Source organism: Sprattus sprattus (assembly GCF_963457725.1).
Source record: "Sprattus sprattus genome assembly, chromosome: 15".
Taxonomy (NCBI): Eukaryota; Metazoa; Chordata; class Actinopteri; order Clupeiformes; family Clupeidae; genus Sprattus; species Sprattus sprattus.
In genome coordinates, this window is record NC_137913.1 from 13,631,529 (window position 1) to 13,648,430 (window position 16,902).

General features: G+C 43.0%; 1 protein-coding gene across 1 annotated transcript in view; it reads left to right on the forward strand.

Moving 5' to 3' along the window:
- LOC308376289 (L-rhamnose-binding lectin CSL3-like) overlaps positions 1-10,598 on the forward strand; it is a gene marked incomplete at both ends in the record, with an annotated part of 13,404 nt that extends 2,806 nt beyond the window's left edge. The window contains 6 exons of the mRNA XM_080852583.1: positions 261-396; positions 681-790; positions 1,331-1,466; positions 5,814-5,923; positions 10,348-10,452; positions 10,549-10,598. Of these exons, the coding sequence (XP_080708709.1) occupies positions 261-396; positions 681-790; positions 1,331-1,466; positions 5,814-5,923; positions 10,348-10,452; positions 10,549-10,598 (647 nt within the window). The remainder of the gene's footprint in view (positions 1-260; positions 397-680; positions 791-1,330; positions 1,467-5,813; positions 5,924-10,347; positions 10,453-10,548) is intronic.
- Between the last annotated feature and the right edge of the window lie 6,304 nt (positions 10,599-16,902).

Genomic DNA, 16,902 nt, shown 5'->3' on the forward strand with positions numbered 1-16,902 from the left:
CTGGTCCCCTTAAGACTTATACTGGTAACAGTAATAGAATCACTGGACAAAACTCAACCATGCATGCCAAATCTCTCTTTAGCAGCCATTCAAGGCTCTCTGGTCTAGATCCACTGGGGACATTCCATCTAAGAGCAAAACCAGCCTTAAGTTTTGAACTCCCCAAAACCAGTGGAATTAAGGCTGCTATCAGTAAATCTTCTCAAACTCAACATATGAACTGCTATCTTTGCCTTCTGTTATGATGTCTTCCTCTTCAGGTTCCAATGCAATCCGTATCCACACTGCCAATTACGGGCGGAGAGATAAAACCACCTGCTCTTCTAGAAAACCTTGGAATCAACTCCGCAATACCGACTGCTCTGCTTCTGCAGCGCTCCCGATAGTAAGGGAGAGGTGAGTTAACTACAACACTCCCTATAGTCAGGGAGAGGTGAGTTAAGGACATGTTTACTCAGTTTTACAGTGGAAATGGGTTTCTGCATCTTCAGCCCTGCTGTGGAGTGAAGGCAGGCCATCAGGTCTAACACTAACCCATCAGGTGTAACCCATCAGGTCTGGTGGAAGTGTGAAGTAGTATTTTTCCAGTTGGGCCTGAAACCTTCAAGTTCCTTGTTGCTATTGTAGGAAAAAGCCAATCATTAAAACAACACATTACGCCTTTTTTCCATGCTGACAAGCTGTGAAGGAAGGACGACATGCCTTCTGCAGGCCTTAAACAGCATCTTCTCTGATCCGTGTTCTAACACCTACAAGTACCTCAACATCTTCTACAGCTGTGTTCCTCTAAGTAAGGAACCAGAGCATCTCATCACCACAATCTTGCACTTCACCCAAAACACGTTCAATATAACTTTATTTTTAACAATTCTATAAGACGTTAAATTCTTCTAAGCAAAATCAACTCTTATTTGTTTCCAACAGAGTCCGTCCAGGCATGTGATGGGCATCACACAAGACTGGAATGTGGTGTGTATTCCCTCAAGTCTTTTGTTAGATCTCATTCCTTATATGCCGAGCATGCACACTGTTCTATATAGCTTGACAGTAAGCAGAGTTACTACTGGTCCCCTTAAGACTTATACTGGTAACAGTAACAGAATCACTGGACAAAACACAACCATGCATGCCAAATCTCTCTGTAGCAGCCATTTAAGGCTCTCTGGTCTAGATCCACTGGGAACATTCAATCTTAGAGCGAAACCAACCTTAAGTTTCTAACTCCCGAATACCAGTGGAATTAAGGCTGCTGTCAGTAAATCTCATTATTGTCGACATATGTACTGCTATCTTTACCTTCTGTTACAAATTCTGATGTCTTCCTCTTCAGCTTCCAATGTAATCCGTATCCACACTGCCAGTTACGGGCGGAGAGATAGAACCACCTGCTCTTCTGGACGCCCTTCGAATCAACTCAGCAACATCGACTGCTCTGCACCTGCAGCGCTCCCGATAGTAAAAGAGAGGTGAGTTAACTACAACGCCCCTAAAGTAAAGGAGAGGTGAGTTAACTACAACGCTCCCTATAGTAAGAGAGAGGTGAGTTAACTACAACGCTCCCAATAGTAAGAGAGAGGTGAGTTAACTACAACGCTCCCTATAGTAAGAGAGAGGTGAGTTAACTACAACGCTCCCTAAAGTAAAGGAGAGGTGAGTTAACTACAACGCTCCCTATAGTAAGAGAGAGGTGAGTTAACTACAACGCTCCCTATAGTAAGAGAGAGGTGAGTTAACTATAACGCTCCCTAAAGTAAAGGAGAGGTGAGTTAACTACAACGCTCCCTATAGTAAGAGAGAGGTGAGTTAACTACAACGCTCCCTATAGTAAGAGAGAGGTGAGTTAACTACAACGCTCCCTATAGTAAAGGAGAGGTGAGTTAGCTACAACGCTCCCTAAAGTAAAGGAGAGGTGAGTTAGCTACAACGCTCCCTATAGTAAGAGAGAGGTGAGTTAACTACAACGCTCCCTATAGTAAGAGAGAGGTGAGTTAACTACAACGCTCCCTATAGTAAGAGAGAGGTGAGTTAACTACAACGCCCCTAAAGTAAAGGAGAGGTGAGTTAACTACAACGCTCCCTATAGTAAGAGAGAGGTGAGTTAACTACAACGCTCCCTAAAGTAAAGGAGAGGTGAGTTAACTACAACGCTCCCTATAGTAAGGGAGAGGTGAGTTAACTACAACGCTCCCTATAGTAAGAGAGAGGTGAGTTAACTACAACGCTCCCTATAGTAAGGGAGAGGTGAGTTAACTACAACGCTCCCTATAGTAAGAGAGAGGTGAGTTAACTACAACGCTCCCTATAGTAAGGGAGAGGTGAGTTAACTACAACGCTCCCTATAGTAAGAGAGAGGTGAGTTAACTACAACGCTCCCTATAGTAAGAGAGAGGTGAGTTAACTACAACGCTCCCCATAGTAAGTGAGAGGTGAGTTAACTACAACGCTCCCTAAAGTAAAGGAGAGGTGAGTTAACTACAACGCCCCTAAAGTAAAAGAGAGGTGAGTTAACTACAACGCTCCCTATAGTAAGAGAGAGGTGAGTTAACTACAACGCTCCCTATAGTAAGAGAGAGGTGAGTTAACTACAACGCTCCCTAAAGTAAAGGAGAGGTGAGTTAACTACAACGCTCCCTAAAGTAAAGGAGAGGTGAGTTAACTACAACGCTCCCTAAAGTAAAGGAGAGGTGAGTTCCCTGTAAGCAAAATGACGTCCCCTAGACGTCCTGTAATGGTCTCTCTGAACGTTCTAAAAACGTAAATGTGTATGGTTCCCGTGACAACTTTAGGACGTTTTGCACGACGTTCCAAGACCGTCCCGAGGACGTTGCGGTGACAACTGGGAAACGTTTTCTATAGGTCATGGGGACGTTATGCAGGACGTTGCAAGCACCTCCCGAGGGCATTGTGGTTACGTCTGGGGAACGTGTTTCTATAGGTCCTGGGGACGTTCTGCAGGAAGTTGCAAGAACGTCCTGAGGGCATTGTGGTGACATCTGGGAAACGTGTTTTAGACGTCCTGGGTACATTATTCAAGGATGCACCGCGGACGTAGCAGGCACGACCGTTTTTACTGAGCTAAATGAAGAAAATAAAATAATAATAGATCCCGGAGCCGTCATTTTGCTTACAGGGCGCACACACACACAAGTTCATTTATTTTACACATTTCATATGATATGCATAGACACATACACAGACACACACGATTACGGGCATGGGAATTGAACCGTCATCCTTCCTTTTACTAAACGAGATCGCTACCTACTGTCCTAACACTGTCTGATTACGATTGTGTCACTTTAACAGGTTTATCACAGTGTGAGACAGCCAACAAACTTAGTCTTTTTTTCCGAGGGTTTGAGGAAAAGCATATTGTAGCAATCTCAGTCACTACGCATTGAGGGTTTTCCGTAATGATTACTTTTTAAATTAACATCCATGGCACATCACGGACGTGCGGGCAGGGAGGCAGAATAACTAGCCAAACTAAGAATGATGAAATAAAATAAATATGAATGCTTCTATACTGATCTGTGCTATAAATGTAATGTCTGCATGATTCCAATACAATGCATACATAGGAAGGTGACCAAGTGTCTAGCTTTAACATATTGAGCTTTCCATAGGCCTTCAAAGATGCTGCAACAGAACGAAGAGTTCACCGGTCAAATTGTCTGATTGGAATTTCTTTAAAAATCCCGTCTCGCAAGCAGAATCTGGATTTGACAACAATTCTAATATTTAGGCCTATAAAGCAAACGTGCACTGCCCTTATTATGTTTTAAAGGAACAGCCTAATCTGCCGTTAGAAAGTTATTTAACAACACGCATATGCTGCATTTTAAATAAAGCGCAAACCCTCGGTTTCAAACGAGGAGCGAACTGAGTGAGAAGGATCCAACATGGCCAAGCAGACTAGCCTTAAAAGCTTTTTTTCAGAAGCCAACTGAACTGAACAACAGTGATGAGGGTAAACCTTCTGACGAGGATGAACCTGTCCTGTAATACCTGTGTTGCGCGTTTCCTTTTATTATAGGCCTACTGCGCGCCGAAGAGCCGCGAGCGGTATTGCAGACAGAGATTTTGAAAAATTATAGCACTCGCAGCATATTGAAAATTGGAGCTTTGAACTTAGTTCAAAATTTTGAATTATGAACAATGAACTGAGCAAGTTCATGTAGAGAGTGAACTTTCCAAACACTGAATACCTGACTCATTGAACAGAGCAATGACCATGTTGCGGCGCTCATTTTAACGCCACAGCAGGTTGCGCTTAAAGGCCACTTATTGACGCGCATCAGACATAAATGTTTTTGTTTCCCATTGTAAACTTAGGAAAATAAACATGTTGCATTCTAAACTACCCGATTATGTTATTATTTAAGCTATGCAGGCGGTCAGTTTTCTTCAATAGGCTAATTTAGAAGCAGAAATAGGTTAGATATTTGGCCGGCTTTTCATTAAAATGTCGGTCAAATGAAAAACATTTTTCTGGTTCAGAGAGGACCATCAGAGGACGTCAAGGGGACGTTTTGGAAGGACCAAATGCGAATGTCCCGCAGAGGACCACAGGTAAAGGTTACGGGGACGTTTTTAAAGGACTTCCTGGGGACTTATGCTGAGTGACCAAATTATAACGTTCCTTAATAGTCCGTTTTAAGGCTCATGCGAACGTCGCGCAGAGGACCTGCAGGTAAAGGTTACAGGGACGTTTTTAAATGACGTCCTGGGGACGTGTGCTGAGTGACCAAATTATAACGTTCCTTAATAGTCAGTTTTAAGGCTCATGCGAACGTCACGCAGAGGACCTGCAGGTAAAGGTTATGGGGACGTTTTTAAATGACGTCCTGGGGACGTGTGCTGAGTGACCAAATTATAACGTTCCTTAATAGTCCGTTTTAAGGCTCATGCGAACGTCACGCAGAGGACCTGCAGGTAAAGGTTACGGGGACGTTTTTAAAGGACGTCCTGGGGACATGTGCTGATCAAATTATAACGTTCCTTAATAGTCCGTTTTAAGGCTCATGCGAACGTCGCGCAGAGGACCTGCAGGTAAAGGTTACGGGGACGTTTTTAAATTACGTCCTGGGGACGTGTGCTGAGTGACCAAATTATAACGTTCCTTAATAGTCAGTTTTAAGGCTCATGCGAACGTCACGCAGAGGACCTGCAGGTAAAGGTTATGGGGACGTTTTTAAATGACGTCCTGGGGACGTGTGCTGAGTGACCAAATTATAACGTTCCTTAATAGTCCGTTTTAAGGCTGATGCGAACGTCACGCAGAGGACCTGCAGGTAAAGGTTACGGGGACGTTTTTAAATGACGTCCTGGGGAGGTGTGCTGACAGACCAAATTTTAAGGTTCTCTAAAAGTCCGATTTAAGACTCATGCGAACGTCACAGAAGGACCAAACGTAGACTTGCTACGAACGTCAAAAACGTTCTGGTAACGTCCTCTAGCGAACGTTGTGGCGGGGACCAATTGGGGACGATTGGTGACCTTGCGAATGTCCTGTTAACGTCCTGGGGACGTTCCCTGTTTGCGGGGTTAACTACAACGCTCCCTATAGTAAGAGAGAGGTGAGTTAACTACAACGCTCCCTATAGTAAGGGAGAGGTGAGTTAACTACAACGCTCCCTATAGTAAGGGAGAGGTGAGTTAACTACAATGCTCCCTATAGTGAGAGAGAGGTGAGTTAACTACAACGCTCCCTATAGTAAGGGAGAGGTGAGTTACGGACATATGAACATGTTTCATCAACAGCAAACCACTTTTACTGTTTTACATTTTGCCTCTTTGTCTTTGCTGTAAAGATGTGAAGGAAAGACGACATGCCTTCTGCAGGCCTCACTCAGCTACTTCCCCCCTGATCCGTGTGGTGGCATCTACAAGTACCTAGACATCTCCTACAGCTGTGGTCCAAGTAAGGAACCAGAGCATCTCATCACCACAATCTTGCACTATTAATGCAACATGTTCATTGTAACATGAATGATGAGTGGTTTTTAGGATGTTAACCAGCGTTAACATAAATCCAGCTACTGTTTTCAATAAAATATTTTCAATAGTTTGTATATGATCTGGAAACCAGATTATGACCAGAGTACGATCAGATTAGTGCCAGATTATGTCAAATAAGGACGAGATTAGGGCCAGATACGGGGCATTTTACAGCCAGATTATGTCAGATAAGGACGAGATTAGTACCAGATACGGGGCATTTTACAGCCAGATTATGTCAGATAAGGACGAATTTAGTACCAGATACGGGGCAATTTACAGCCAGATTATGTCAAATAAGGACGAGATTAGTACCAGATACGGGGCATTTTACAGCCAGATTATGCCCGATAAGGACGAATTTAGTACTAGACACGGGGCATTTTACAGCCAGATTATGTCAGATAAGGACGAGATTAGGACCAGATCAGGACCTCACTGTCACCTCTGATCGGCATATTAATGTTTTTTTTTTTGTCTTGTTTTATTCTCCGTAGAGGTGTAATGGACAGCACAGGTGCATGGTGATGTCATCAAGCAATATCTTCCCAGACAGATGTCCTGATACCTACCAGTACCTGGACATCTCCTACAGCTGCGTTACTGAGATTATGCCATTGAGCAAACTTCACTCCTAAACCTATTTCTAGATATTTTCTCTTAGAACTGCTTGGATCTGGCAGTGCGGGGCTAAATTGCCTGCTCTAAGAAACATTCTGACTGGTGGAGGTATTTCCTATTTTCTAGTCCAGTCTTTCCAGCTTGTGGTTATTATCCACATTATCAGTAATAATTCCATTCAATTTTAAATAATTGGTTTTATTCCAGGATTTAATCTGAAGAATTAGGCTGTGTTTTGTTCGCCTCCCTCAAACCATTTACTCCTTCACCTCACAAAGGATCCCTCTATTTTCATGTAATTTCAATTGGAATTGGGCATTCACACCTAACTGTGGTGCTTGTATATGCCCCTTCTTTATGCCTTTGTCACCCTCTTACTCAGAGGTTTTCAACCGGTGGTCCGCGGCCCCCAATTTAACCCAAATCGCGTTTAACCCAGTTAAAGCTCGTAACTCGCTTATAATTGCCTCATGTAGCTCACGCCTAAATTAAACCCTCTCATTTTTCCGGCGATGTCTGAGCCTTTCGAGAGAGGTGGCCTACGCCGATCGGTGAGCTCAAACAAGGCGGGTCAAACTAGGCCGATGTAACATGGGGCTAGTGGTGACAGGGAAGCCACTCATAGGGAGTGTTTTGTGCATGCGTGCCTGCTATTTTCCTTTTAGCCATTTTTGTGCAGAAAAATTATTTCCTCCTACCTTGAATAAACACACATATCTCATATACATACTATATAAAGCTATCTTGACATTTGTCTGCTCTAGGCTTGTTTAAACTGCAAATTCTATGTCTCATTATATCTCACTTTAAGGTAGCTTTCTTATAGCTACCCAGTTTGTGTGTAGCGCTCGTGTTGGTAGCGCTCATGTTGTCAATACATTGACAGTGAAATAAATGAAACTAATTATATGGATGTTGTTTTAAACGTCTGTTTCATTCTTTCCCTCAAACATTTAGCTATGACCTCAATGGCCCCAAATGCACAAATAACTGCAAAAAGCCTACACTATGAGCTGGCCAAACAAAAGGTAGAGTGGCAGCAGGAGATGCTCAAGGAAGTGACCAAGGAGAGAGACTTTCTAAGGGAACAACTGGCTATGAGAAAGTCATTTTGCCATGTTTGACAAAACACTTGAATTGTGCATTTAACATATCCTGGGGCCATGATATTGGTTAAACAGATATTTCACTGAAATAGGTTTTCTACTTATATTTTGGCTTAGGACTTAGATTTAAAACATCAGATCAGTGGACTCAGACATTTGGACCCCACTGTATATATTTTTAATACGGTAAATAATAAAACAAAAAAACAGTAAAGGGTTGATTTGCTGAGCACAGAGAGAGGTGCCCAAGAAGGAGAAACTCAGTTGTTTTACACAAAGCTGTAAAGATGCCATTGAGGGTGATGACAGCATTGTTACAAAAATGAAAGAGTTCAAAGAGTAGGATGGATCTAGGCACGCCGGTCTGTGAACTTCTGACCTATGTCGTCACGTCACTAACCTGGCTAACAAAGCACAATTAAATATATTTTTCTCTGGAAACACAGACAAGACAATGAGACCATACTGTGCATCCCATGTAATTCAAATAGAAATGAAAAAAAAAACTAATTTGTAATGGCTTATTAATGACCTACAAAGTGTTTACAACCTAATTAATAATAACCTAATTATAAACCATTTATGAGCCTTAATAAGGGAGCCGTTTGTTAAAGTGGTACCGTTTATTGTCTTGCACAATAATCCAAAATCTCCATTTCCATACAGTTCCACCAACCAATCCAATGGTATTGTCCTGGGTCTTAAGGCCATACCCTTTGGCTTAGGTAAACCCTTTGGTTGGCTGTATGCAGCTGAAGAGGATTTTGGTGTGAGAAGATCAGAAAGAGTATTTCACAGTATAATGTGTCACAATATCATTTTTTTTTTTTTTTCAATATCTTTTGTCATGATCTCAAAACCTCATTTCAACATCACACATCTCAACCTTGGCATTTCACCATCTAGCCATATAATTATCTTCCTCATAACCTCTTCTCCCCAGGGTCTTCAAGTTAACAAACAAAGATGACGCTAGATCCAAAAGTATACTTCAAGAACTGTTTTCTTGCCAGGTGGGGCGGGGAAAAAGTGAAACATAATCTAGTCTTCTTGGTAGGTACATCATTGAGCATGGTTATGTACATTGGTTATGTTTACAATGTATACAATTACAATGTATACCAAAAAAAATCTTTACTAATGTGACTATATAGCAAGCCAAATACCCCTTACAACAATAATTAGCTTACAGTGAACTGACAGCCGAGTAAACGGTTTAACTCTCTCTCTCTCTCTCTCTCTCTCTCTCGCAGTTTGCATGTCATTTTATTATTTAGGTAGACAAACACTTTCCCAACCTACCAATGTCAGACATCACAACCTGGGTGCTCCTCTTCAGAAGGCAAATGACAGACGGCCATATTTGGGTGACACTAGTTCAGTAACTCTTGGCACAGGCGAGCACAACACAGTGGCTGGCCATGCACATGGTCTCCTATCTGATTAGTAAAGGAAGATAAGACGCCTGCACATTACAGTTATGGTAACCATGGCAATGGGACTCATCTTTTGCAAGATACCGCATCTCCAAATCTTTTTAGCAATAGTGTCTCAACCATTGCCTCACTCTTCCTAGTTTGGTACAACAGTGGGAATAACTACCTACATCTCTTGACCACACATGTGTCACATTCCACCGTAAATAGACACTGTCTAAACACCACTGAAATGACTCCATAGACCAGCAGCCTCCACCATTATACCTGAACAGAAATCAATGGGCATCACACGCTACAGAAAATGTAATGATTCCTTGCACCCCCTGGGTAATTCCCTTCAGCTCTTGGGTAAAATTGGAACATGAACATTGGGCAAACTTTGACTGTCACTGCTGGAGACTGTGTGTGCAAACCACACTCCCAGATACACAAGCCTCTGAGTTCTCACAAGCCTCTGAGTGTAGACTGTTCCTTCGATGGCCCTCTTTGTGATGTTTACAAACACTGTGAAATAGACATTGGCATATAGTGCCTCAACATGAAAAAACCTGACCTAACTATCGAGCTGAGGGTAAGACAAAGTTTTATGTGACAGGATGATGTAACGTTGAATAAACTGAGGTAATACAGGGGTGCTGTCCATGTCACGTGTACTGGACAATGGGATGATTTATTGTATTTCATATTGTATTTCATGTGTTATGAACTGGACTGCTTGTGTGGGACCTTGGGGAATGGGGTTCATAATACTATGCAATGGACTGATGGACTGATGTACTTTGTATGTATTGTGTGCATTGCTTTGGGGTGCATTGTTATGAGAGGGATGTGGGGCTACAAACACTCACACGCAGAGAATCTAATTGCCAATTGCATGGCAATTAGCGTGATGAACTGCAGGTGGATATGCAGTGGCAGTGCAAACGATGGAAGGGGGAGAGGACTGACGGTGGACACTGGCACGGGAGACGAATGCGAGGCGGAGATGACTGACCCTGGCAATCGCGGCTCGACAGATATATGACTGACCCTGGCAATCGCGGCTCGACAGATATAACGCAACGCAACGCATGCTAAGTATTCCCGGAAGGGATGTAATTGTCCTTCTCTTGAGTGTGGGTACCTGGGGAGAGTTAGCTTTGCATTCTGGCATATTGGGTACAGCTCTCCTGTGTTTGCAGCTGAAGACCGATCTAGCGAGGATACTGGTGACTGCTCCGGACGCGGTGGATTGGCTGGTTCCGAGATTGATTGTGTAAAGCTCTACGATTGCCTCTCAAAGGGAAGTTGTTATTCCACTCCATTGTTGTTGTGTGCCACTAGTTACGCCGGTTTAATGGCGTGTAAGTTGCCTAAACATTCGCATGTTGTGTTTCCTGCAGTCTGGAACTTCCTGGAGGTGGGCGGAGCCACACGTCACCACGGCTATTGAGGAGTGTTCCCCAGAGACAGACGTGCGCAGATCAGCCTCCGTACATAAACAGGAGAAGGCGAGTACCGGTAGTAACTGCATGCCTTGCCTACACAACTCATCGCGGTGCTGATGATGGACTGCCTTGATTTTGGATTTTAATACTGGTCGGTAGGGACAGACCGACCAGTACCTACTTATATTCCCCTTTACTCAGGCTGTTGGGGAAGGACATGGGACTGCGAGGTGTATGAGCAGGGACCACTACTGTCTGGTTATTGTCTGGCTGGAGACAGCCTTCCTCTTGCTGTGTGTGCTGGTTTGCTGTATTGCCGTATTGCTGTGTTGCTGTGACTTTGCTGTGTGTTAAAACTGTATACCTAGTACTGTTAGCAGGTACCTTGCGGTGGGGTGAATTACTGTTTGGGGGGCTCTCTGGTTAAGGCATAGCTGGCCAAAGGAGGTTTATGCCTAACACCTAATGGGGTTCCCATACCATCTGTCCTGTGCCATAGTCCTGTCCTATATAAAATAAAACCTTTTTATAAGCATACCCTGTTCCGTGTATTGTCTGTGACCTGGGAGGATCAGTGACCTGAGCGTGATTGCCGGGCACGACATCCATACGCGGGTTTGTTTTTAAAAGTTTCATTAAAAATACTCAAATGCGGTTTATTTATCATCGTGTTAAACAAGTAAAACAAGACATCTATCAATTGCTTTCATGTTTTTTATTGTTTGATTAATGCTGATTACATGTATAGATGACCTCAGATGGTACACACTGGCTTCGCTCATTATTTCCCCATTACACTCATGGTGTGGGGACACCCAATGCTTGGGTCATTCTTTTTAACTACTTCGAAGGTGCATTCCTTCCAGTCGTACAGCACTTCACAGTCTGTAGGATACCCCCCTGGTCGTTCCATTCTGAAAAACATTTAGCATGTATGGATGTTGGTCATTATATGTTCATGATATTGCAGGTAATCTCCTCTGGTTCATGCTACCTGAATTTTGAATCGTATGTAACTGTCATAACTTGATGAATGTATACGTTTTTTTGTTATGTAGGGTTGTAATATTTGCCAGGTCATCTGATGAACAAATGTAACTTAATTAAAGTTAACATCATTAAAGCCATTGACTGTCTTCATGCTCTACGTACGTGTCACAACATCCCATGCCGTCTTCCCGACAACCGCACTTCTCGCATCTAGAGTTTACCCAGGTTGAGCCAACAGGATGCTCAGTTTGATCCCATGAATCTTCACAGTGCGTCATCCCTACAGCAGAAACAGAGATCTCTAGCATCATTGATAAAACATCACATGGAAAGCATTTGAATGATGGTAAAGCGAAAATCACATGCATTTTACAACTGTCTATGAGTGCTCTAAAACACACATGATCTAGAGCTCTTTAGCCTGTTTGGATTAATTTTCTATAGCTTAACCAATCACTTTTGTTATGTTTCATAACAGGAAATATAAATTAATAAATTCAGACATGGACTTAGTTGTGTACCTGGTCTCCCTTTCACTTGATAGCAGGCTGCATTTGCCAGCGGAGCCAGACCACAAACAATCAGCACGAGAGCTACAGACCTCTTTACAGAAACAGACAACAAACAATCAGCACCAGCGCTACAGACCTCTTTACAAAAACAGAGAGAAAGATTTCTCACCATTCGTCAGGACACTTCACACAAATCATTTTTCTTGGTAACACTGTTCTTGAGGAAAAACCTCATGGAAAACACCATCAATAAAAGTAAGTTATACAAATACCCTAGTAATTTTTTTAATCAAGGTCAAATGACACCGATACAAACTGACTCAACTTCAGCACAGTTTGGGCAAAGTATAAAGTGCCAAGCTATTTCATACTCCACAGACAGCACTCCCAATGGCATTATTGAAATTAATCATATTCCAACATTTCAATGAAATCGTATGATTGTAACAGGCTTACCATAGTTGCGAACTGGGATTATATGCGCAATTGTCAGGCTGTGCCAAGTTTTTCAGCAGAGAACTTCTAATCAATAGAGCTGTGCATCAATACTACAGTGCCACTTGAAAGTATGTGAACCCCTTGAGCACTAAGAGTTTTCTGTTGTTTTAGCATGATTTTTCATTTTTTTTCATCACCAATTTTCCATAGATGAAATGTCAGGTTTATGTTTATCATTTGCATGTACTTGTTTGGAGGGAATTGTTTGAGTAGCCAAAAAACTACATGAAACATGGAATTAGTCCATTTCAAAAGTAAGTGAACCCCCAGCTGAATTGGTCAAGTCAAGCAGGTAACAGATTCGGTGAAACTTATTTGGGTGCTTAATTAGTCAATTAAGCAAACCGATCAACTGAGACATCCTTAGGGAAAGGTTTGGGCAACACAGATTAAAAGAGAGAGGAAACCAACCAAACTACTGTAGTGCCAAGGTGTACCCACACAGATCCACCATGCCGAGAGGAAACGAGATATCCGAGAACATCAGGAAGAAGGTACTGACAGCCCATCAGTCTTGGGAAAGCTATAAGACCATCTCCAAAAGATTCCAGCTTCATCCATCCTTCCAAGACAAAGAATTTAGAAATGGAGGGCATTGAACATGACCGCATCTCTGCCTAGAAGTGGACGCCCATCAAGACCGTCACCAAGAAGCACCAGAAGAAGAATAAATCAGGTAAAAGTCAACCCACACATCACCTCTAAAGAGTTTCGGACCTCTCTGGCAGCATCTGGGGTAAATGTACATGGGTCTACAATCAGACGGAAATTGAATGGACATGACATTCATGATCGGGTTGATAGAAGGAAGCCTCTGCTCTCAAGAAAGAACAAAACTGCCCGTTTCAACTTTGCCTGAGAGCACTTGGATAAACCAAAGGCCTTCTGGAAGTCCCTTCTTTGGACAGATGAGTCCGAGATAGAATTATTTGGTCACGATCAAAACCAACAATTTTCGTCTGATTGTAGACCCATGTACATTTACCCCAGATGCTGCCAGAGAGGTCCGAAACTCTTTAGAGGTGATGTGTGGGTTGACTTTTACCTGATTTATTCTTCTTCTGGTGCTTCTTGGTGATGGTCTTGATGGGCGTCCACTTCTAGGCAGAGATGCGGTCATGTTCAATGCCCTCCATTTCTAAATTCTTTGTCTTGGAGGGATAGATGAAGCTGGAATCTTTTGGAGATGGTCTTATAGCTTTCCCAAGACTGATGGGCTGTCAGTACCTTCTTCCTGATGTTCTCGGATATCTCGTTTCCTCTCGGCATGGTGGATCTGTGTGGGTACACCTTGGCACTACAGTAGTTTGGTTGGTTTCCTCTCTCTTTTAATCTGTGTTGCCCAAACCTTTCCCTAAGGATATCTCAGTTGATCGGTTTGCTTAATTGACTAATTAAGCACCCAAATAAGTTTCACCGAATCTGTTACCTGCTTGACTTTACCAGTTCAGCTGGGGGTTCACTTACTTTTGAAATAGACTAATTCCATGTTTCATGTAGTTTTTTGGCTACTCAAACAATTCCCTCCAAACAAGTACATGCAAATGATAAACATAAACCTGACATTTCATCTATAGAAAATTGGTGATGAAAAAAAATGAAAAATCATGGTAAAACAACAGAAAACTCTTAGTGCTTAAGGGGTTCACATACTTTCAAGTGGCACTGTATATAAAATGGGGAGGAGGAGGAGCAACATTATCAGAGGAGCTTGCACCAAGGTCAGGCCAATAGCAACCGTTTCTAAAACTTTTTGAAAAACAACTCCCTGTAAACAAGTTCCTCTTATTTTTTCTTGAACAGTTTCAATTTTGGCAAAGGTCTTAAGGAGACCAAACCAATAGCTAGTAAGGCTTTGAACATTCACCTGTCTACAGCAAAGCTTCACATGCGTCACAACCACAGATCATGTAAGATTGCCAGTTTCAATCATAGACATTTATATCTACAGTATACTGTATATGTCTATGGTTTCAATCATGGAAGACAGCGAAGACAGCCAGTTTTACCAAAACATGATTGTTTACTTAAAAATGAGAGATATGGTGTCACTATGGACTAAAAAATATGAGCTGGAGGATCACACTGTCTATCCCCAGTTACATTTTGAGGGGTACGCCCGTTCTAGAGAACAACATCAGTATAATGATGACTGCTCAAATAGTCTGAGCCAATTAGCTTAAAAAGGGTGTAAGCAGGGGCGGCCTTTCCTACAGGCGGGTTAGGCAGCCGCCTAGAGCGCCATCTAGAGGGGGAGCGCCAAATGATGCGCCCGAAAGAAGAAAAAAAAAACACAATAATAATTTCCTTTTTTTCCCCCGGACGCATACATTGGCACCCCTTCTATATCTCCAACCAATATTTTGACATTACGAACTAAATCTAACATTAGGGTATATGAGCCAAAAATCAAAAACGGAGGGGTATGTTCTTCATTGGTATTGACAGAACGGCGTGCATGATTAGACGGGCCGGATTACAAAACACACCAAATTGCTTTCTCTACCGTTGTAAAGACAGGTGAAATTAATAATGTTGTAACCTCGCGAGGTGCAGGCATATGTACTTATGATGTACAATACACATTAAGGGTTGCTACAATATGTTATCATGAAAACATTAATGAACACAGTATTTCAGAGATCAAACTAATTTTGGAGAAACAGTGTATAATGAGCAGATAGACAACACGTGGGAACAAATTAATACAACTTCTTCAGGGGGTTATCAAACATTATTGTGAATGACGAACATTAACATGGATTTATGGGAACAGCCGCTCAACGGCGCCTCGTCTGCTGCAACTAATTACAAAACCAACTTCCTCCAACAATGTCACGTAGGCCTATGCGCAAATTAACTTATTCTTTTAACGACATTGACGCGAAAAAGTAAATTTCGCCACAAAGCTAAATTTAGCAAATAATGAGAATACATACTGTAACGTGCCGGCATAGTCGCCCCATAATGCCTTGCGGCGGGCGCATCATTTTCTATGTGTGATGATGAACTAACGATGTACCTGGTCCTTACTGTTCTTATTGCATGTCGTTGTACTGTGTTGGGACTGAGTTTATACAGGTGCGTGACGGTAACACAGTCTATTTGCTGCGATCGTTGTTGTGTTTATGTGAAATAATTGCAGTCTTACAAGGCAAAATAGCGTTTGAAAGTTTTCCGTTTTCGTGGGGGGGGGGGGGGGGGGGGGGGGGCGGCGCCAGGAGTGAAGCTCGCCTAGAGCGCCAAATGTGCTAGGGCCGCCCCTGGGTGTAAGGTATAAATATTACATTAAATATACCCACATTATGCGTTAATACAAGCCCCATAAGTTGATGATGAGCTTTATGCTGTAAACCGTTTGTGTCTGAGCATGCGCGACTAGGATCGGGTAGTGGTGACAGTGGTGACAGAAATGTTTATAGTGAGATTGACAGGTCAATCCAATATGGCGGAGTCAGACGTTTACTCACGTTGCATTTTGGGCGTGGTTAATAATGCGCTCCAGCAATACATATTGTAATGAAATTATGTCGTGGAGTGTTTTTACGATGTTTGGACATGATTCTATGGGGGAGGGATCTGAGGAGAATGCGGGCGGGGTTAACTTAGGGGCTACACCTGGCCGTCAATGAGTGTGAATGTGGACAATGAATAAAATAGGACCTCAGCAAAAGGTGAGTTAGTCTGGGAAGCGGCGCGAGTTTGTGGACGTTGAGATACACTCAAGGTGTCGGGTGGGAGCCGTTCGCACGCTGCTTAGGGCTGCCGGCGGTGAAGAGTGGGCCTTTAGCTAGGACTGGGAAGGGATTAGGAGTGTGGCTGCTTCTCAGGGAGAGGATTTCCACAGGTGCTACTCTGGAGACCTCACAGGTGCTGAGTTGGTGGTCACTGTCACTCCCCTTACCAACCAGTGCTAAAGCTCAGACCCCGGGGGAGGGTCTCGTACTCCGGGAGAGTTAAGTTTTAATCTGTACCTTTTTGTGTGTGTGTGCGTGCGTGCGTATATGCGTGTGTTTTAACGTGACGGTGTAGCCAGTTTATGATCTGGGGTGGGAGGGTGCAAAGCGACAGTGGCTTTGAGTGCAGCCAAGCTGGTGTCTTTTGTGTGCCTATTGCATTGCCGTGAGTGTGTGCGGTGCCCTATAGCAGTGGTGTGTGTTGCCTTATTTATTGCGGTGTTTTGTATTTGCTGTGTTCTGCCTTTGCCTGTTGACGGGGCCTTAGAGGGTAGTCGCCCAGCCAAGTAGCACTGAGGCTTACTGGTTGTTTTAGTAACCCGAACAATCCGGCATAACTGGGAGCTGTATGA